Source organism: Halichoerus grypus, chromosome 10, assembly GCF_964656455.1.
Source record: "Halichoerus grypus chromosome 10, mHalGry1.hap1.1, whole genome shotgun sequence".
Lineage (NCBI taxonomy): Eukaryota > Metazoa > Chordata > Mammalia > Carnivora > Phocidae > Halichoerus > Halichoerus grypus.
In genome coordinates, this window is record NC_135721.1 from 73,431,679 (window position 1) to 73,455,544 (window position 23,866).

A 23,866-nucleotide genomic window follows, 5' to 3' on the forward strand; every position below is an offset into this window, starting at 1 on the left:
TGAATGATACAAGTTGGACCAGAATAATAGCTTATTTAGTGAAATATTTTAGGTAAAAATGTTATTCACTAACAAAGAAGAGTGTATGGGGCACGTACGTGGCTCAGTTGGTTAAGCATCTGACTCTTGATCTCAGCTCCAGTTTTGATCTCAGGGTCATGAGTTCAAACCCCGCTTTGGGCTCCACACTGGCTGTGAAGCCTACTGAAAAAAAAGAAGAAGAAGAAGAAGAGTGTATGTAAGACAGACACAGCAAAAAAAAAAAAAAAAGTCAAAAAATAAGCAGTGCTATGAAAGATAAAAAGATAAAAGAGATCCAAGTGTTATTTCTGGATCTCCATTTTTCTCAACTAGTGTGGAATTGTTTCTCAACTGGAGTAGTATTGGCATTTGGGACAGGACAATTCTGAATTGTAGTGGACTGTCCCTGGCACTGTAGGATGTTTACCATCTCTGCTCCCTCTGGTACTAGTAATATCCCTTAGTCATTGTGACAACCAAACAGGAATGTCCCCCGTAATTACAAACAGGTGCAGAGGTGGGCACACAGTCCACCTCTGGTTGGAAACCACAGGTGGATTATCTCAAAGGCCTCTTCCACCTCTGATGTGTGCTCCTTATTGAATCCCAAAAGTAAGAGCTGTGATGCAGACAAGAAACTGATCAGAATTACTCCCTTGTCTGTATAACTTTGCCCCTCCCACTGCCATGCACATCATTAAGATGACACCATAGAAATTCAGAGTCCAGGGCGCCTGGGTGGCTCAGTCAGTTAAGTGTCCAGCTCTTGATCTCAGCTCTGGTCTTGATCTCAGGGTTGTGAGTTCAAGCCCTGTGTTGGGCTCCAGGCTAGGTGTAGAGCCTACAAGAGAAGAAAAGAAAAGAAAAGGAAGAGAAGAGAGAAGAAAAGAAAGGAATGAATGAATTCAGAGTCCAAAGTGAGAAATAAAGCCCTCTAATGGAAGGTAAAAAAAAAAACAAAAACCAAACAAAAACAAAAACAAAAACAAACAACCTCTCTTAAGGACAAACAGCAGGGTGTCCATAGATTCACCTTTGTGCTTTCTTTTTTTTTTTAATAATTTTTTATTTATTCATTTGAGACAGAGAGATACAGAGAGAGAGAAAGCAGGAGCAGTGGGGAGAGGCAGAGGAAGAGGTAGAAGCAGACTCCCTGCTGAGCAGGGAGCCCGACGTGGGGCTCGATCCCAGGACCTGGAGATCATGACCTGAGCTGAAGGCAGATGCTTAACCATCTGAGCCACCCAGGCGCCCCATATTCACCTTTGTGCTTTCAGCTGGTATGCTACACTGAACAGCAATCTAGGGGTAAAATGAGTTAATCAAAGTGTGATCTGTGATCCAGATATATTAGAATCACCTTGGGAGATTGTTAAAATGTGAGCTTCATGAACCTCAACCCCCAGGAGTCTAATTCAGTAAGGAAATTTTGTTTTTAAAATAAGTACCACAGGTAGTTCCTATGAAAATGGGTCTGGGACCACTTGAGAAGCATGTTCCAGAAGATCTTTACCAGTATGGACTTGGATTTAGAACACTTTTTAGCCATAGGTCTAGACATTTAGTTCCATGTGTCCAATGTGTTTATTTTCAAAAGAGAGATTTTAAAGAGGGTGCCACTTCAGGCAAGCAACATTCACCCTAAAGACAGAATTAATTAAGAGCACTCCCCACTATATAAAGAACTTATATAACTCAACACAAAATTAATAATAATAATAATAATAATAATAATAATAATCCCATTGAAAAATGGGCAGAGGACCTGTCCAAAGAAGACATCCAGATGGCCAACAGACACATGAAAAGATGCTCAGCATCACTCATCAGGGAAATGCAAATCAAAACCACAATGAGATATCACCTTATACCTGTCAAAATGCTAGAATCAAAAAGACAAGAAATAACAAGTGTTAGCAAGGATGTAGAGAAAAAGGAACCCATGTGCACTAATGGTGGGAATGTAAGTTGATGCAGCCACTTTGGGAAGCAGTATCAAGGTTCCTCAAAAAATTAAAAATAGAAATACCCTGTGATCCAATAATTCCACTGCTGGGTATTTACTCAAAGAAAACAAAAACACTAATTTGAAAAGATATATGCACTCCTGTGTTTATTGCAGCATTATTTGCAATAGCCAAGATATGGAAGCAACCCAAGGGTCCATCAGTAGATGAATGGGTAAAGAAGATGTGGTAAATATGTGTGCTATGGAATATTACTCAGCCATAAAAAGAATGGCATCTTGCCATGTGAGACAACATGGATGGATCCAGAGGATAATATGCTAAGTGAAATAAGCCCGATAAAGACAAACACCATATGATTTCACTTACACATAAAATCCAAAAGACAAAATAAATGAATAAACAAACAAAAAGCAGAAACAGACCCATAAATACAGAGAACAAACATGGTTGCCAGAGTGGAGGAAGGTGAGGGGATAGGCAAAATGGGTGAAGGGGGGTGGAAGATACAAGCTTCTAGCTTCCAGAAAGAACAAGTCATGGTGATAAAACGTACAGCATAGGGAAGATAGTCAATGGTACTATAATAATGTGGTGAGTACAGCATAACATAGAGACTTGTGGAATCATTATGCTCTGCACCTGAAACTAATATAACATCGTGTGTCAACTATACTTCAATTAAAAACAAAAAACAAAAAAAACCACTTCTCACCGGATCACTAAGGGAAGGAAGCAACAGCACAGATTCACCAAAACAGGATTTAATTTATATAAATTCCTTGAAACAGATGACCTGATCAACTTCATTGATTTTTACCTTGAAGTGAAACTAATTTACATTTCCAGACTATAAATAAGACTTGGAGAAAGGTGAGCGGGAAGTAATCTTAGGTCTCAATGAAATTTTTGCCTTAGAGGATCTACAAGAGTGATTAACTACAGACAACTGAGAGTTGACAGTAAGTCAGGTTCTGTCTTTTCTTTGTAAATACATGACATCTATAAAATAAAATAAACAAGAGAATAAGGTAGATGGAACTGGCTTTAATGAGTGAAAACTGGGACAACTTTAAGGCAATGAAATACTACAGCATTTAATGGGAAACTCTTAGAGAGAGCTCTACTTCAGCGGTTCTCAAGCAAGGTCTCCAGACCAGCAATAGCAGGGTCACCTGCGAACCTGCTAGAAATGCAAACTCTTGGGCCCTACCTCAGTCTCTCCAGGGATAGGACCCAATAATCTGTGTCATAAGTTCTACAGATGATTCTGATACTAAAGTTTGAGAACTACGGCTCCAGCTTATTATATATCTCTGGACTGACTTTAAAACTGATCCCACTCTCTGGATCTGTGTTTTTGTCTGTATTTTAGCTGAAATAAACTTATTTCAGAGTCCAAAAGGAAGACGGATTTGCCTAACATTTGGACCCCTTAAGTTGGTGACCAGTATATTCTACACTGGTTAGGGAGGACTGGTAAAGGGTTTTGAGATCTTGGAATGAAAGGTACTAATTATATTTCCCATTTCAAATATCTCTGATTCTATAATTATGACAGCTGATTAACTTACATGGGAGTAAAACAAAGTGATGATAAAAAATTAGAATTAGCTTTAATTTCATATCAAATTTCAACTATGTGCCATTAAATGTGAAATCACAAAATTAATTATTATTTTTTCATGTTTTCATTCACTTTTATTTTTGTTCATTTTCAAATTTATGAACTTTCAAGCACAGTGCATTTTAATATAAGAATTTCACTATTTGTTGCCAACTTCAAATCATAACTTCCAGAATGATGGGGTAAAAATCGCTCTGATCTAGCATTATGGTAGCAACTTAGGGTGACCCAGATTAGACGGCTCAAAAGATAAGAAAAGTTTCCAAATTCTTTTAAGAAGTCAGCATACCAGTGATATTAAAATCTAATAAAGATAGTGCAATAAAACTGTGGACTAATTTTACTGATGAATATCAATACAAAAAGCCCAGATAACATCATATACTGCTGGTGGGAATGTAAAATGATTCAGCCAACTTGGAAAACAGTCTGGCAATTCCTCAGAAAGTTAAACATAGAGGTACTATATGGCTATATACATCCAAGAGAAATTAAACTTGTCATAAGAACTTGTACACAAATGTTCATAGCAGCACTATTCATAATAGCTAAAAAGTGGAAACAACCCAATTGTCAATAATGAATGGATGAATAAAATGTGGTCTATCCATCCTCCAAAACACTACTAGAACTGATGAATGAATTCAGCAAGTTTGCAGGATACAAAATCAATGTACAGAAATTTGTGGCATTTCTATACACTAATAATGAAGCAGCAGAAAGAGAAATTAAGAAAACAATCCCATTTACAACTGCACCAAAAATAATAAAATACCTAGGGATAAACTTAACCAAGGAGGTAACAAACCTGTACTCTGAAAACTATGAAACACTAATGAAAGAAGTTGAAGACAACACAAACAAATGGACAGACATTCCATGCTCATGGATTGGAAGAACAAATATTGTTAAAATGTCCATACTACCCAAAGCAATCTATAGATTCAATGCAATCCCTATTAAAATACCAACTGCATTTTTCACAGAACTGGAACAAACAATCCTAATTTTTTTTAACCATAATAGTTTTATCAAGTCTTTTATTTATTTATTTATTTGTTTGTTTGTTTATTTAAGATTTTATTTATTTATTTGACAGAGAGAGACACAGCAAGAGAGGGAACACAAGCGGGGCGAGTGGGAGAGGCAAAAGGAGAAGCAGGCTTCCCGTGGAGCAGAGAGCCCAATGCAGGGCTCGATCCCAGGACCCTGGGATCATGACCTGAGCTGAAGGCAGATGCTTAATGACTGAGCCACCCAGGCTCCCCAAACAATCCTAAAATTTGTATGGGGCCACAAAAGACCCCAAATAGCCAAAGCAATCTTGAAAAAGAAAAGCAAAACTGGAGGGGCACCTGGGGGCTCAGTTGGTTAAGCAGCTGCCTTAGGCTTGGGTTATGATCTCGGGGTCCTGGGATTGAGCCCCGCATGGGGCTCCCTGCTCAGCAGGGAGCCTGCTTCTCCTTCTTTTCCCCACTTGTGCTCTCTCTCACTCTCACTCTCTCTCTCTTTGAAAGAAAGAAAGAAAGAAGGAAGGAAGGAAGGAAGGAAGAAAAAGAAAGGAAGGAAGGAAGGAAGGAAGAAAGAAAGAAAGAAAGAAAGAAAGAAAGAAAGAAAGAAAGAAAGAAAGAAAGAAAGAAAGAAAGAAAAGCAAAACTGGAGGTATCACAATTCCAGACTTCAGGTTATATTACAATACTACAAAGCTGTAGTAATCAAAATAGTATGGTACCTCACAAAAATAGATATAGAGATCAACAGAACAGAATAGAAAGCCCAGAAATAAACTCACAATTATATGGCCAATTAATCTTTGACAAAGGAGGGAAGAATATGCGATGGGAAAAAGTCACCTCAACAAATGGTGTTGGGAAAACTGGACATCTACATGCAAAAGAAAGAAGCTGGACCACTTTCTTTTTTTTTTTTTTTAAAGATTTTATTTATTTATGTGACAGAGAGAGACACAGCGAGAGAGGGAACACAAGCAGGGGGAGTGGGAGAGGGAGAAGCAGACTTCCCGCTGAGCAGGGAGCCCGATGCGGGGCTCGATCCCAGGACCCTGGGATCATGACCTGAGCCGAAGGCAGACGCTTAACGACTGAGCCACCCAGGCGCCCCGCTGGACCACTTTCTTATATCACACACAAAAGTAAACTCAAAATAGATTAAGGACCTTAAACCATAAAAATCCTGGAAGACAGCACAGGCAGTAATTTCTCTGACATTGGGCATAACAACATCTTTCAATATATGTTTTCTGAGGCAAGGGAAACAAACACAAAAATAAACTATTGGGACTACATCAAAATTTTAAAAACTTTGGCACAGCAAAGGAAACAACCAACAAAACTAAAAGACAACCTACTGAATGGAAGAATATATTTGCAAATGACATCTGATAAAGGATTAGTATCCAAGATATATAAAGAATTTATGCAACTCAACAGCAAAAAACAAAAACAACCAACCAAAAAAACCACAAATAAAAAAATGGGCAGAAGACATGAACAGACATTTCTCCAAAGAAGACCTATACGTGGCCAACAGACACATGAAAAGATGCTCAACATCACTCATCATCAGGGAAATGTAAATCAAACCCACATTGATATATCACCTCACACCTGTCAGAATGGCTAAAATCAAAAGCTCAAGAAACAAGTGTTAGCAAGGATGTGGAGAAAAAGGAACTCTCATGCACTGTTGGTGAGAACGCAAATTGGTACAGCCACTGTGGAAAACAGTATGGAGGTTCCTCAAAAGTTTAAAAACAGAACTACCCTATGCTTCAGTAATTCCACTAGTGGGTATTTATCCAAAGAATATGAAATACAAATTCAAAGGGCTATATGCACCCGTATATTTATTGCAGCATTATTTACAATAGCCAAATTATAGAAGCAGCCTAAGTGTCTATCAATAGATGAATGGATAAAAAGGATGTAGTATATACATATATACAATGGAATATTATTCAGCCATAAAAAGAACAAAATCTTGCCATTTGCAACAACATGGATGGATATAGAGTATAATGCTAAGTGAAATAAGCCAGAGAAAGACAAATACCGTATCATTTCACTTATATGTGGAATTTGAGAAACAAAACAAATGAACAAAGAAAAAAAAAGAGACAAACCAAAAAACAGACTCTCAACTACAGAGAACAAACATATGGTTACCAGAGGGGAGGTGGGTTGGGGGATGGGTGAAGTAGGGGAAGGGGACTAAGAGTACGCTTATTTTGATGAGCACTGAGTCATGTAAGGAATTGTTAAATCACTATATCATACACCTGAAACTAATACAACACTGTATGTTAACTACACTGGAATTAAAATAAAATAAACATGTTCTATCTGTACAGTGGAATATTATTCAGCCATAAAAAAGAATGACATCACAATACATGCTAAAACATGGATGAACCCCAAAACAATTATGTTAAGTTAAAGAAACCAGATATGAAGGACCACATATTATATGATTCCATTTATGTGAAATGTCCAGAAGAAGAAAATCCATAGAGCCAGAAAGTAGATCAGTGGCTCCCTGATGCTAGGAAAGAGAAGGGGAGGGGGGGGCAATGGGCAGTTGCTGCTAATAGGTCACTTTGTTCAGGGGTGATGAAATTGTTCTAAAATTGATCATGAGGGTCGCACAACTCTGTGAATATCCTAAAACCCATTAAATTGTACACTTTAAGTGGGTGAATTATACAGTATGTGAATTATATCTCAATAAACTTGTTATAAAAATAATTCCAGACAACACACTAGAATACAACAGCATGTTAAGAGATGAATTAAGACACCATGACCAAGTGACTAGAAACACAGAGATGCTATAATATTAAGAAACCTGTTATATGAGTTGTCATAGGTACAGGTGAAGTCAGAAAAACATTTTGATCAGCTCCATTCATGCTAAAAAGGTATGGGCTGAAGTTCCATATTTATTTGTAACACAATCTCTTAAAAACAAGGAGATCAATAAAAACTTCCTTAACAAGGTAAAAAATATCCTATATATTTCCACTCAAATGCCAATCCATGTATAACGGTGAAACATTCCAGGAGTCCCAAGAAAGTCGGGCTCAAAAATGCCTATCATTTAATATCATCTGGGAAATTTTTATTCAATAATATTATACAAGAGATACAAAATAAGAGGTATAAGAATTGGAAAGAAGTAGAAATCATCACCATTTGCAGATGATGGGATTGTTTATTTGGAAAACTCAAGAGAATAAACCAACAAACTAGCAGAAATAATAACTCATGGAGGTGACTGAACATTTCCTATACAAACCCCTATAGCTTTCTTTATATATATACAAATAACAACCCGTTAGAAAATATAACGAAAGAGAAGATCTCATTTATAAGAGAAACAAAACTAGTTTCCGAAAAAAAACTTAACAAGAAAAATGAAGAAAGATTTCAAATGCTAATGAAACATCTAGAAAAATTTAAATAAAAAGAAAATGCCCTGTTCTTGAATAGGAAGACTCAGTCATCAAGATGTCAAGGCTTAATAAATTGTATTTCTTTCAATCACAATGAAAATGCCAGTATAATAAAAATACCAACATAATTTTAGAAAATTCTAAAAGAAAGAATAATGACAAGGGACTAGTCTTAACAGATAGGAAAATATATTACAAAGTTGTAGTAATTTACACTTTGGTAGAGTCATATGAATACACAAAGTTCACTTCTGAAAATTTGTTCTGTAGATATACTTGCAAATGTATAGTCTATGTACAGATGAGTTCACTGCAGCATTGTTTGCAATGGCAAAATGCTGAAAACAGACTATTATTAAAGTAAAAAATTATTTTTTAGCAATGGATTATGATGTGGTCATACTCTAAAAAAATTTTTTTAAGATTGCCCCTTGTCCATTTTAAAGTGAGGAAATCTTTTGAAAATGAAGACCTTTTAATCTGATATGTAACTTCAGTGATATAAATTTCTATGAAGGAGTGATTTTTCTCTTAAACCTGGAAGGCATTTCCACAGAGGATATATATAGTAGTCTGACCTGCACACCTGGCTATCAATATAGAACTTGACCGAATTTGGGTGGTGAGATTTTGATCTTGGTGAAGAGTAGGGAAGTGCATGTCCAAAGAGTTAATACAATGTTATTCTAGAATAAAAGGCCTTAATTTTTAATTTGCTGCAGTTTAAGAGGATGCCTAAAAAATACAATGTCCCCAAATGCTAAAATCTGGCTCATTTTAATACAAGAAGAAGAACTCCAACAAAATATCAGAAACTGGATAACATGCCTGTGGGAGCTGGTTTCTTCAGTGCAGAACACTAAATCGTAGGGGACATGGGCCCATCTTTAAATTTGTCAGGCAAATAAAAAATGTTCGCAATAGAAAGCACACATGGTAATTTCATTTCCCCATATTCAAAATAGCAATGGAAGGAAAAGGGACTGGGGCATCTCTAGAATTCTCAGCAGTTCTCAAGATTCTGTTACCGTAATTGTAGCAAAACCCACTAACAGGTATAGTTTATCAGAAAATTTCTCAAAGAGAGCCCTCAGCCTCCTTATCTTGGTTACCTTCTTCTAACCTTCCTCTTCAACCTGACAAAGGACAGATAAACACCTACTTACAATGTCAGTTTGTCTACAGACACGGCATGTGCATGCCTGAGAAGAAGCCTATCCTGAAATGAAAGTCAGCTATCTGATGTATGAACTGATGTCTTAGTCTCTAAAGCCTGACTCACTCCTGCTAAAAATTATTTGGTTCCATAAGCCTTATGGATTCATGTCTTTCAAAAGGTGCTCCAACTACAAATCTTAAAACCTCTCCTATAAGAAGGATAATGTGTACTAATTGCTTCAGGGAATACAAAAATATATTAAGCAGAATCCTTGCCTTCAAGAAAATTCTCTGTCTCCCCTGCTAAAGCGTGAAGTCCAAGAAGGCACGGACTTTCTCAGTCTTGTTCATCACGACATCACCAGCACCTAGAACAGTACTTGGTGCACAGAAAGTGACTGAAATATTTGTCAAGAAGTGAATGAACCAATGGCCACAAAAACAAAGACAATATGCTTTGAGCAATAAGAGAATACGGCATATTTGACTGGGACCAGTCTAAGGCCAACAGAAACTAAAAGGATGACAAGATTAGGGCCAGAGAAGGCAGGAGAAATGATAATTAGGCCATCCTACAAGGAAGGATTTAGGAGGACAAGGAGAAGGGGAACAGGCCTGGCTAAGGCCACAGACGGGGCAGACTAGATGTGTCCAGAAAGTGCAGAGGCTCAGGTGGCCACAGGAGAGGGCCATGGGAGAAGGTGTGTGTTGGGGAAGCAGAGGAGCTAGATTGAATGAGGAGAGTGAAGGAAGTGAGGGCAGGCTGCAGAAGGTCTAGAAAAATCAGCAACAGGATTCCACTTGGTTGAGATTTACATCTTTAAAATCATTTTTCATACCCCTGGTTTAACCTGTAGAAGAAAATGAGCCTCCAGAAAGATATAAATCTTTTTTTTTTGTAGTTTTTAATTTTATTATATTATGTTAGTCACCATACAATACATCATTGGTTTTTGATGTAGTGATCCACGATCCATTGTTTTCGTATAACACCCAGTGCTCCATGCAGTACGTGCCCTCCTTAATACCCATCACCGGGCTAACCAATCCGAAAAGATATAAATCTTAAAAAGCAGTAGGGCAATGGGGCCAATAGCCAGTCCTGGGGGCCCACATAAAGGTGAAATTTGGGTTATAAAGAAGTCTTCAATATTATAATAAGTTCCATAGTTTACTAAAATTAATGGTTTATCAAAGAATAATAAAAGTCCCGGGCCTAAATTCACTAGCAATTTTCACACAAAGATAAACTCTTTTCTTAGGCAGAAACTTACTTTTAATATCACAGCAGGGTATATTTGATAGGTTTTTTAAAAAAATTGTAACTGTTAACTAATATTAACCGGAGAATGACGCCATTCACTAATTCTGGAACACCTAGAAACATGTAGACGTCAAAAGCTCCAAATGCTTCTTTATTAGACAGTCACAGGTTTGAAGACAGCTTCAGATAAACCTAACTATTGAGAAGCCGTAAATATCCTTGCTCTTTCAACCACTCTCTAGCTATATTTAGCAGCACGATTTCCTTTGTTCAAGAGCTACTCTCGATAACTCTGTATTTATGCTCCCCAAGACAGAATACCTTGGACCTGTTAGGTAAATGAATGGATAGCTGCATGGATGGACAAACAAATGAACCATCAAATGACTGTATTAAGATCTGTGAGACGAAATGGATATGATGCTTCTTCTATGTATGTCCTAGATCTTTCTTGGTCAGGGCTAAAGCTTCCAGGCCTCCACAAACATGTCTGTCACACAAAGCAACAACTGGGATAGGAGCCCCTGGGTGGCTCAGTCGTTAAGCGTCTGCCTTCGGCTCAGGTCATGATCTCGGGGTCCTGGGATCGAGCGCCGCGTCGGGCTCCCTGCTCCACGGGAAGCCTGCTTCTCCCTCTCCCACTCCCCCTGCTTGTGTTCCCTCTCTCGCTGTCTCTGTCAAATAAATAAATAAAATCTTTAAAAAATAAAAAAAAAAACCAATAGATGGGGATTAAAATGGAACAGAGGGAGTAAGAAAGTTTTGTTCTTAAAGGAGGAGTGTTTTTCTAGGCAAGGGCTGTGGTGAAGAGGGGAGCAGGGGTGGACTCCCTATGGAGCTGCTGAAGCTTACGTGTTCAGGTCCCTCACTTGCACAGATTCCTTCCAAGGCCCACCAGGAGCCCAAGTCATTACTCACATGGTCAAATGCTTCCAAAGAATTTGCCCAAGTAAGGTATAATCAAATCCATTCTCCTCACGAGGGCCCTCAACATGTTTCAGGCCCCATGCAGCCTGGGTCCGCCCTGGCTGAGAGGCAGGAGTGCAGGTTGTCGCTGAGTGAGCACCCTGTCACAGCCTCGGGAAAGGTAGCCTGGGGGCTGTTCACATTCCTGGGTGGTTTCTTGTTCCTTTTTAAAAGCCACCATTTCCTAAGCCCAGAGTTCTCAATACCATGATACTCGTTCTGCTGCTACATCGTAATGAAGTCACAGGAGACATTCAGCTGTTCCAAACTTCATGTCAAGCTTTGAAGTGCTTTTTAATAGGAGAAATATTTGGCTCACAGGTGGGCTTTGTAGCTATGGTAAATACCTCTCAGTTATCTGTCGCTACCGTTATTCCACACCTCCAATTTGGAGGAGAAATTCTGCATATGCATTGAGGCACTAAAAAAGAAGAGTGAACTATATCTTAGTTCTTTTGTGAACAGTTTCCTTTTATTTCTTCTTGCATGGAACTAATGTGCTCATCATATTGTACTGGTTATGGGTGGGAAAGCAGTGGAGAGAAGGGAAATGCTGATTATTACATCACTGGTTGGGAGTTCCTCTTAGCTTCTGGAAGGTTAAGTGGTCAAGTAGCTTCTTCATATGAGATCAAGGCATTTTAAGGACTGCCTCATCCCCCGGTTTTCTGGCAAAGTGCTTTAGTAGACTTTGGACAAAATGCTTACAGTGGTTAAAAGAGAAAAAACTGACCACAATTAATATGAGATAAAGAAAACATAAAACAAACCCCTCATCTTGGAGGTTCCTAAATGACTATTGACACACAGACTATATGTCCACGTACATACCAGAACAATATAGTTAGAGCATTTCTGAGAACAGATAGAGACAAAGGCCATTTTCGATACATCCTGTGTTGAATAATGACATTTCACTTCTTTATGTAACTTAATTATTTTATGAAGAGATGACAGAAAATACTGTTGCATTCCCTAAGTTAAACACTTGACATTTTTTATTCTTCAAAATGGAACATTTTCAAAATCTAGGTATGTTTATTAATTAGTGATTATTAACACCCAGTAAACAACATTATGTCTTGTAAAAACACAATCTCTCTTCACAGCATGATGCTGAATCTATTATTCCCTGATTCCATATGCTGAAATACACTCAAATGGTCACAAATGACCTTAAGCATTAAATAAATGTAAATGAGGACAACATAGAAAATGTGCTTTTGATTGATAACTAAAAGACCAGGTTGAAAATCACGTCCCAAAATGAAGTCCTCCCCAGAAGGGTATGGCAGTCCTCACTGTGGTGTAAAGGCCTCCCTAAGAATGAAGAAGACACAGGTAGCAGATGGTTCTTTTCTCCTGACCTGCCCGAGGCTTTCTGGGAAACGAAACTGGTTTGTTAATAAATGAGAAACACAGGGCATCCCACCCCCTGTGCCACCAGCTTATGCTGACATTCTACTGCAGGATTTTAAAACACATATATGGCCACTTCCTTACCTTCACTAGCTGACATCAGAGAAAAATAATTACTGCTATTCCATGGCCTCAGCCCAATAAGTTTACCACTGGAGGTTTTTTAAGTGTTGTTGCTGTTAATTCATCTTTTTTTTTTTTATCCCCAAACTGAGTAGTTGGGGTGGGAAATCATCTTCAACACAGAAAAAATTCAAAATATCAAAGGATGACAGATTAGCAGTAATAAATAAATAAAATAATCAGTTAAAAATTAGATTGTTCTTCTAATGTCTGGGGTTCAACATATAAATGAAAAATGCACAAATACAGATCTTTCATGTGAAAAGTACAAAATGATTCCTCGCTCTTCTAGGTCCTATCATCAGGGCAAAAGAAAATGTAGCATCACCGAAAACACCACTGTTTTGGTTGAGGATAAGCATTTCTCCAAGTTTGAATAAGAATGAACGGAATCTAAAAGGGAATGGATACTAGACTATTTCAAAACCTGAAGAGAGCAGGGTTTCTCAATCTTGGCACTACTGACATTTTGGGCCAGATAGGACTTTGTCGTGGGCACTGTCTTGTGCATTGCAGGAGGGTGGCCTCTGTCTACTAGATGCCACTAGCAATCCTCTCCCCCTGAGTCAGGACAATGAAAGAGAACCTGGGGGCAAGACTGCCCCCAGGTTGAGAACCAGAGGAATAGAGTCTTCATAAGGAGGTCCCAGGAAGGCTTATTTCAGCCTCAGACTGTATACTCTCAATCCTGAAATCATTCCCAACCCAGGGTTCAATATACTTCAGTTTTCCTCATTGACCAAAGATAATGAAAATGCCTGCCTGCCTCCTTATGGATTCTTCTGAACATTAAATAAGATATTTTTAAAGTGCTTAGAACAGTGCCTGACCCACAGTAAGTGCTCAGTAAATATTAGCTATTATTATCCTTAATTATCATCCATAGAGAAAACCAGAATGTTTTAATGCAGGAAGGTATCTTACCAGCTTGATATTTTCCGAGCTTTAAACGCACCAGCCTTCTGATTCCTTGTGATGATGTCTCTCACGTCTACAGGACACAGTTAAGAAAGCTTCTGCAGTGACTGTCAACTGACTCCAAAAAAAAAAAAAAAAAGTCCACAAACACAGTGATCTTCTTACTGTACATGGGATCAGCTCAGTGAAAAGAGAAGAGTTGTAGGGTGTGAGGCAGGAGAAGAAGGGTCCAGACCTGGCTCTACCACCAAATGTTGAATTACTTGCCACAGGCAAGCTCTTTTAATTCCCTGGGCTGCAGTTTTGTCACCTGCGTGTGAAATGTACATTCAGGGAGCATGCTGGCAAGGCTCAGGGTTATGGGCGCTGGTGGGTGTAGATGACTATCGCATAGGTGCTAAGCCCTGCTTGCTTAAGAGAGCTACAAGCCCAAAGGCAAGTCTCTTTCAGTCGGTGGGAAAAGGACCTGTACCAAGAAAAGCCATATTTCCGGAGGAGATGTTTTGAAGAGCTGGTCCATTACACCACACAGTGCCATCTTGATGCAGGTCCGTGGGAAAAATCATATCAAGTTGCAACACTGGGCAAAGGTAGGTTTGAGATCAACCCCTTTTGCTTCAACTTCTGGACACTAAATCTTAACAACTGTTTTTGTTTCTCTTCTTGCTCTGGTCTCTTTGCAACCCATAGCCAAATGGATGACTTAACTCTATCAACCACCAGAGCTCTCCTGGCATATACTTTCTGTACTGACCTCTCATCCTGGCTTCATCGTATTGTCCTGGCTTTCTGATTCAAATTGGCCTCACTTTCTCATTTATTTTATATGGCATATCCTATGTGTCACTGTAAAAAGCCGCAAAGTTCCTCTTTCAGAATAAAGCCGGTTTAAATAAACAAGAAATATAATAATTCCAGTGAAGGCTGCAAGCTGAAATAAATTGGGCCCATGGGGAGGACACCAAGCAGATGAGCGATGTTCCCCTATTGCTCAGAAAAACAGATTTCCTGAATGCTCAGAACAAGCATTGGCCAAGGTCTCCCTGCAAGAACAGAGCCACAGGACTTTTTAACCCAAATCTCTGCTTGAAACATCAGGCACACCCATTTCTTCTCTGAGTGAATAAGCAGGTACTGTGATAGCTCTCTCCCCCCCAGGAGTGGGTAGGAAAAATCAATTAGGTCTCCTAATGAAGGGCTTTGTGGAGGGTTACAAAAGTGCTATAATGCAGACTTTTTTTTTTTTCTGGGTGAACTTTCCTGTATGCAAATTAAATACCGTTAAATTACATTCATTAAAAAAATAAAAGAGACTAATTTGCCTACTTGTTTTGATTAACTAAAATGACACATCGGCCTACAGTTCTGTCTATTTCAGGAAGAAAGTATTTCAGGAAAGTCTTCTAAATGAAATGTCTTGTAGAAAAGGACAGCTGACATCTTTATTCTGAGAAGAACAAAATTAGTGAAGAGTCAACTGACAACTGCTTTTTGGTTGAGCTCCCCCCTCCGGCCACACCCTACTCCACGTTTCTATGACAGCCAACCGTGCGCGGCAATATGCCCGGTACACCTGTAGCGTCGTGTGAGTACATGACTAATCTATCAAGCAAAACATATTATTTTGTTAGTGGAGGTAATACTTTTTATAAAATAGTCACAGGGAAGTTAAATTATATAACTCTGAAAACCTATTACTAATTTTTAGTAAACATCTTAACGCTATATGCTTTTATACAATTTATAAACCCATGACTCCAGGTGGTCAGGTTGAAGCAAGTGTATGTATTTATATTCTAGAGGTGCTTTTTTTTTTAATGAAAAAATTCACAGCAGTATTTAGGCTGCTTTATTTTTAGAGCTGGGAAGGAAATATATTTTATGGTTTAGGAGGTGTTTTTATATTAAAACAAGCACAAAGAGAAAAAAGAAATGGCAAGAGCATATTAAAATAGCTTAAGAGATATATTCTGATATTCTGCTCCCCCACCCTTCACTTTAGGTCTGGCTGGCACTGTGTCTAATAATACATTTTGTCATTTTTCTGTGTCACCTTAGAGTGATAAAGGACATCCAATCAAATCAATACGTCCAGGACAGTGTTCAACAGGGTGGACCAAATCCTGTTCCCTGTACTGTACCCATCTTCTGGAAGTCTTCAGTGGGAGGTGCTGGATGCAAAGAAAGCTTTAATGTGATTTCTGATTAACTGGATACTGAACAATCACCTCCAGTCTCCTTGTCTGGGCTACAGGATCAATGCCTGTGGCTAAAAGAAACCACGTTTCTACATCTAGGTTTTCTTCCACCAAAAAAGCATAGTTCAGGAGTGGGGCTCCCTTTTAATTTTAGTTCAGTTGAGTTTTATTCTTAAAATATATATTTTTTTGCATAATAACAAGTTACTTAAACAAGTAACTTTAACTTTACGTATCTAAATATAATTAATTACATATAAAATACTATTTAAAATATTAGCCTCCTCCTACAATTAGTGATTGTTATATTTATCAGTAGTCACATCTACATTTTGGGACTTGGCATTGTTCTTTAAGAAAAAAGTTATTTTTAAAATAATAACACTGTGATCCACAAAGCATTACTTTCTCAGCGTATGTTACCTTTATTTTCACTGGACCATCCAAGGTGAGGGTAGGAAACCATGAAATTATAATATAAATCATGTTCATTTTGATCTCTAAAGGATTTTTAAAATGCTGGATGTGGCAATATTTGCCAATTTAAAGGCTGCAAAATATTCTTAAATGTGCTTGTTATCAAAGGAATTGAGAGGATGAACTCTGTTAGCAATGTCAACTGTTATGTTTTTGGATGAGAGGTCTTTTCTTCCTGAGGGTCCTGAGGAAACTGTAAGATGACACTCACCAAACCATTCTAGGTTTTGGTGAAACAGAATGGTTTAATGGGGGGAAATAAAAAAGCTTTGAAGTCAAATGAACCTGGCTGACTTCTAAGCTGATTCTGCTACTTAGTAGCTGTGTGAACTTGGGTAAATTAGCCTCTCTGAGCTCCATCTCAAAAACAGGAATAATGATCCCTATTTTATAGGCTTAATGGAGTACCACATAGGATGAGCCTGACCATATAGGTGCCTAATTCATGCCAATTCATTATCTTTTTCAATAATTCAGGCAAAAGCTTCAGAGGGATGAAGAGGCTGGTGAGTAACTAAAATGAGGTTTGGCAGTCAAGCTTTATTTTCTCTCCCTGCTGCTCAGAACTAATTATGTGAACATTTATATTGTAGAATTTAAATAACTGGAAGGAATCAAAGAACTTCTGGCCTGTGGATTTTCAGTGTCTTTCACATGTATAAATGTGCTCTGGCCAAGGCATGGTCTGTGTCCCACAAGAACAGGGACTTGGTTCATCTTGTCCACTGCTGTCTTTAGGGCCTGAAATGGCATGCAATTAACGGTGGTTGGATTAATTTTAATTAATTAGTTAGATTAACTTATTACTTAATTTAAATTGAATTTTCAAAGCTATTTATTGAGCTCCTACCCAATGTGAGGCACACGGAGTCCATTAATGACTCCATTAGCAAACAGAAGTGCAGCTGGTCCAGATACTGGAGGAACACAGGATGATGGCCAAGCACTGCCAAGGTCTCCACCCTCCACAGCACAGGCTGCACAGTCTAGAGGGAGCTTAATGTATCAGTTACTCAAGTCAGAGATGCTGTTAATAAATAAGGTAATGGTAAGCCAGGGCTATCTCCTTAAAAATGCACAGGAGATTCACCAAGTTGGGATGAATCCTAAGCTCGAGATCATGATCCAGACTGTGCATGCCATGGGAATAAGATGCTTGGATCGGGAGCACAAGAAATGGGTCACCAAGCACTGCCACAGTCTGCAGATAACATGCTTGATGCTTCCTAAGGATGGGTCAAGGCAGGGTGCTTAGTGAGTGTACCAGAGAGGGCTGCTCACCTCTAGGTGTTGTACTTTTATTCATCATGATTTGGAAGAGGCTCAGCATCAATAATAACTCAGTACACTGTTTCTTCCCTCTGTTCTTATGTCATTGTCATCAGCAGCTACGAACTTTAGTGAGTTATTATTATCTGTAGGCACTTGGAGATTTCTTCCTTTATTACACCAAAAGGGCTGTGCCAAAGAAAAGGGAACACGTTTCAAACTACCTTCGGTGAAGTTGAGAACTGGATGAACCAAATGATGCCATTTCTAATTTATCCTTTGTTCTCTTTGGGTACAGATAAAATGGCATCTGTAAAGAGGGGCAGCTCTCGGGTAAGGGGAGCTCTGGGTTAGACCCAGCAATGCAGTTTAAGGACCAAGGAGAACCTCAGGGACATGTACCCACGAGTCTGAGAAAATATTTAGGACTTACATCATTCACTTACACCTCAAGTCTTAATCTCTTTTCAGATATCTCTGTTTAATAGATCTCAAATCAACATCTAGCTTTCCAGGGTCAAGGGAGAGAGCTCTGGAAGACATAGCCAATCCATCTGATACATCTTAGGGAAGATTATAAATAACCTCACAACTGGTTGATAGGCTTTTATGATATAAACATTCAGAACTCGTCCATTCATTACCTTACATATTTAAAAAATAGAAACAATTGAAGATAAAAAGGAAGCATCAAAAAATGCTATTTTTTTAAAAAAAGGTAAAAATCAGAACCTTAGAAGCTTAAGAGACTAGGAAGTTAAGATTCAGTCGGATTCATTAAGTTCGGATGTGAAGAAAAACAAAAATAATTTTTAAAATGATGAAAATAATATACAGGCCAACACTCAGATGTGATGTGGGATTGCCAGGTCGATTTTCAATTACATTTCACTGATGTATTCATTTGTTTCTTAATGTGCTCATCTTGCCCATTAAGAATAATTAGCAGCTTTGCTTAGAGATTTTCTGGTTTCTGGCAATGTTTTTCCCTTTTTTTTGTTGACATCCACTTTTACTTTTTAGAAAGTAATTTTTGGATAATATCCTACAACTGCTATATAATTTAGGCTTCCTAAAATTTTAAAGGAAAGATGTAAACAGTAATTTTTAAATGAATTTGTTTCAATCTATATGCATCAACAGTATGTGAGTCAGTGAATTAGTTATTCCTACAGAAAGTGGGCACACGAATACAAAAAAAATTTTCATTCATATTAACCTCACTCAGCACAACAGCTTTACAACGAATGCCAATTGTAAGCTCTGTTAGTAAATCAAGAATAATACAGTATTAAAAGCAGGAAAAACACATTGCCAATTTTTAAGGCTTTAGGCATGCTTTTTTTCCTCTTAATTAAAAAAAATTAGATCTAGTTACAAAAGAAAAAAGCCCACAAACATGGAACAACTACATGATAAAAACTGAACTCCATCAGGAAAGTCCTAAGAGATGAAATAAAACACACTGCCGGTTTTGGTCTGCATCCTGAAAGGACCTACTTTATCTACATTGTAAAGTTCTTCCCCTCCTGCCCTTTGGCACCCCGCTATATTAAACCCATTGTAAAACCCAGCACAATAAAGCACTCTCAGGGCTGAGCTTCTGAGGACCAAATGTTAAAAATCCATTTTCTTGGGAGGGGGCTGTACCAATCATTTCTTTGAAAGGCCAGCAGAGTGAATACAGAATCTGAGATTTCCTCTCTGATTTCAAGAGCTGGCATGGCATCTTTGCTGTTTAAAGCAAAGGTGTGCTAATTAATGACATTAGCATTGCTTCCCTTCTCTGGAAGCGCTGTACTTTAGCTCAATAATAATTTTAGTACAATTAAATTTACATACTGACTACCGATGTTCCTATAGTTTGATAAAAGTTGTAATTTGTTTCTGCCGCTATTAAATGAGACACCTGCTGACTTGAGAAAAACCTCAGGTTGCGGGCCCAGTCTGAAAGTTTCTGTGGCTAAAATGACCCTCTCCTGTCCAATAATCCTCCTTCCTTCCTTCCTTTGCCCCCCCCAAAAAAAACCCATCCACTGGGGCTGAGCCAGCATACCTGCCTTCCTCTCACTCTCTATGCTCCCTGACATGCGGAGGAGGAACACAGTGAAATGATACAGTGCAAGGCATAACTCAGAATAAAGCAGAGTGAATGAAACAACATCGGCTCATCTTTGGGAATATTTTGAGAAACTTGCGACAGTCTGAAGATCATGATTAAAATCCTGCATCTTAAAAAAGGAAGCACCTTTTGTGATCTCTTTCCCTTGTGTGAAAGGCCAGGATTGTGATTGGCTGTTTTTCCTTCCTGAATTTTTTTTTTTTTAAAGTCTGTCAGGCAATTAGCTGGGTGGGGCTCTGTAGAGCATACAAGCGCTGCTGAACAATATTAGCTACTGTGCTTCTTGTACCTCCTTTCTCCTATTTGAGCAGCCTGATAGAGCTGCTGCAAATTTTATTTTTTAAAAGATCATACAGCAAAGGTAGAAAAAGAAAATAAAAAATGGGCTTTCTGTAAGAAGCCGCAAAAGTCGAAACTGCTTTGGCATTTTAGGGGGCTAAGATGCAAATAAGTGGATTGCCTACTTCATAATGTAAATGTAAAGCATACCAAAAATCCAAAGCAAATATATCTTCCACTTCTCCTCTCAATTTCTAACGGCTGTTAACTGTGTCTGAACAAATCAGCTCGATTGCTAAAGTAGCCACAAATTATGCTTGCTTTCTTAGTTAAAGTACAGTTCAATTTTCATGAACTCTGTGTACATATTAGTAAAGCATAATCTAATATAATGGGCTTGGAACTGTAATAGCATAGCAGAAAAAAAAAGAGAGTGCTTTTATAATCCTAAATAAAAGGAAATAATGAAAAACTGATAGCTGTTTCCAGTGGGGAGCTATAGGTAACCTCTCGGCAATTAGAGAAGGTCCCATCCTACCTAGCACATACCCACAAGATCAAACCCAAGGAAGGTCATAATGAACATGAAGCTGGAAGTTAGTTTTTATAAGCAATAGTGGATATAATAAATATTCAATCATTTACTTTATACCAGGAAATTTCAGTGACAATAAAAGGACAAGAATGCCTGAAAATTATTCTGAAACAAATGTTCTTATTGCCTTGAGTGGTCCACAAATCATGGGCTCCTTTCACAAGAAGTGACTGTAAAAAACATCTATCGAAATGAAAGAAAAAAACAGTCGTCGCCAATGAATTCCATATATTTCTACTTTTTCTTAATTACTTATCATGTGTGTGGGGGGGGATTCTTTTTTAATACCCCATGCTGTCTTTCTTTATATCAATTGTTACTCAGCCGGGAAAAAGGAATGAGCACAACAAACCCGTTTTCTATCTGAATAAGGATACTTCTGATGGCCTTTTCATTCCCATCAGTTAACAGAACTTCTTTGACATCTGCAGAAATAGCAACCTGAAAAAAAAAAAAGGAGCACAGCAAACAATGAGCAAATATGCTTGTCTGTGTGGAAGTGAAGACAGGAGTGACAAGCCTTCAGTATCATGCTTCCTCACCTATTTCTCTGTAACAATCTTCAATCTTTTTTCATTTTATGTCTGCATTATTTTAATCATTCAATCAAATCAGTCAATACTTTTATCATTCCATTTGCGGGAGCCTCTATCTTGCTATCATTCTGTTCGGTAATTGCATTGTGACAGCGGATGATGGTATTCTGAGAGGCTTTCATTTGTGGGCTTCTGTTTATCTAGTAGAGCCATCATACAAGGCTGTCACTCTGCCTTTCAGCTTGCTTCTGTCTGACTGCCTGATGCCCTTCATATAACTTTGCATTGCAGGCAGATGGCTTTGTGAGGGTAATTTTTTTGTGAGCTTTGACATGCTCGCACATTGGGCTGTAACCTCGACACATTGTGTAAGAGCGACAGGTTTGTCAAATGCCAATCAGTGTAACAATATGCTTTTATTTGTAGAGACATAAAAACTTGTCTAATGCACTGTGCTGCTACATAATATCTCCTGAATACATGACTCAGAACCCAGAGAATGGGGAACGACGTTCCTGAATGGCCAATCTAATTCAAAAGAATCTAATTACTGAGCGCTCTGGATCATGTTTGTTGGTGTAATAATGCAGGCAAAACATTAGCAGCTATATCATGGTGCTCCAACTGTGATTCGCCAGGCTATTCCTGTATCTTAGCAAATGGGACTATAATCTGAAAAAAAAAAAAAAAAGCTTTCGCTATGGCAAAGAAAGACCGTGCGAGGCCTGGAATGTCACAACAAGCAATATTGACTACACGGAGGTAAAATGTTTCTGCTCATCGAGGCAACCATAAAATCAATATGATCCGAAAGTAAGTCAATCTAGAAGGTCTCTCAAGACCCGGCAGCTTGACCGCAGCTGATGCTGTTGACGGTTCTCTGACCCAGCAGTTGGAGGCCCTGGAACATTTTTCCTTTTGTTCCTCCCTCTGAATGGGATTGGAATTGAGAAAAGACCTACCATGAGCCCAGCCAAGCATGTCATGCCACCCCCTAGCTCACACACAGCAAGGTCCCTGAAAGAGAGAAAAGAAATGGTAGAACCCATACAAATTAGATGAAAATGGTCAGAGAGATATATATGTTACAAGAACAAATTGCCATCTGCAGTAAGAACGGCGCTACCAGGAAGTTGTAGAGACAGGACTAGGCTACCTCATGTTGCTTTGCGTTTTAAAAATAATTATGAAATAGAAAAGTCACAAAGCAGGCAAATCAGTGGGGGTTCCCTCATTAGTGTTCACTGCAACATTACCACCGCTGAGCTGAAAAATCTGAGAAGGTTCCCTTTTTTTCCCTTGTCAATGGCGCTGTCTTTTAGAACTAAACTAGCTAGAGTAGCGAAAGATAATTGTTAGGAAAGGGTAACACTGTTAATCCACATTCATTCCTTCAAAAACAGTTAGACAAGTAAATGAAGAACATATATGAGTGTGTATATACCTATATTATAGTCACATACACACAACACACACACACACACACACACAAATAAATGCAATCTTGAATTTTTTGAAAAAAAAAAAAATTGAAACCAAACTGAAACATTTTGGAAAGCTGAACCGCCCCCATAAAGAACAATTACACAAAGAGCATTTAGCAATTAACACTTAAATCACAATTGACCCCAACACAACACAGTGAATAAACAATGCAGGGACATAATATGGTTAAGCCAGCAAACCGAGGCTAAAGTAATGACTGGGCTCTGACTTCACCGCTCAAAAGTAAAGCGGCTCAGAGTTAAAGCTGACAGCCTAGTGTGGCACTCTGCACTCACCTTCCCCTTTGTGCCTAAATATCAGCCCTCAACGTGTGACGTTCTTACCCTGGCCCACTGCTCGATGATTGGAGCTCCAGTCAAGCTTAAGCACAGCGAGAAGAGCAAATGCCAGTCTCCCAGAGCAGCTCTGCAGCCCAAATTCAATACTGCCCTGTGCTCATTTTATATGCTTAAACCCTTAAGAGTGTTCCTTCTTCCCAGGTTGGGAAGTTTATCACCTCAACAGGAGAAAAGAAAAAGAGAGAAGGAGAGAATTGAAAGGGAAGGAGGGGTGCAAAGAGAGGGAAGAGGCGGAGAAGCCAAGAAAGAACATTCATATTCCGAAATACACTTAATGAGTATTTAGTTGTTCAAAGCAATTATAGACTGGTTGGTAAATATGGACCCACAGAGCTTCAAAAAATACATATTATTGACCCAATCTTGTAAGTACATATTGTTAAAACACACACACCATGATCACTAATGACTTGTCTGGAATCATAATGGGCTATTCAGGAAGCATATGTTGGGTGACTTTTATAAAATGAGAATTAAAAATGAAAAACCTGTATTTTTTGGATCTACCAAACATCTTTAGAATTTTTAAATAAAAGGAGGTTTTTTTTTTTTTCTTTTTCCTAAATCCCATCCATGGGTTTGATCTATAATTGCACACTGACAGTTGAAAAC

The 23,866-nt window shown here is 38.4% G+C and overlaps 1 protein-coding gene across 1 annotated transcript in view; it reads right to left on the reverse strand.

Moving 5' to 3' along the window:
* CAMKMT (calmodulin-lysine N-methyltransferase) overlaps nucleotides 1–23,866 on the reverse strand; it is a 373,859-nt gene that overhangs the window by 34,907 nt on the left and 315,086 nt on the right. Inside the window, exons 5-7 of the mRNA XM_036087396.2 lie at nucleotides 22,373–22,427; nucleotides 21,252–21,315; nucleotides 13,941–14,007 (exon numbers count right to left, since the gene is read on the reverse strand). Coding sequence (XP_035943289.1) covers nucleotides 13,941–14,007; nucleotides 21,252–21,315; nucleotides 22,373–22,427 — 186 coding nt within the window. The remainder of the gene's footprint in view (nucleotides 1–13,940; nucleotides 14,008–21,251; nucleotides 21,316–22,372; nucleotides 22,428–23,866) is intronic.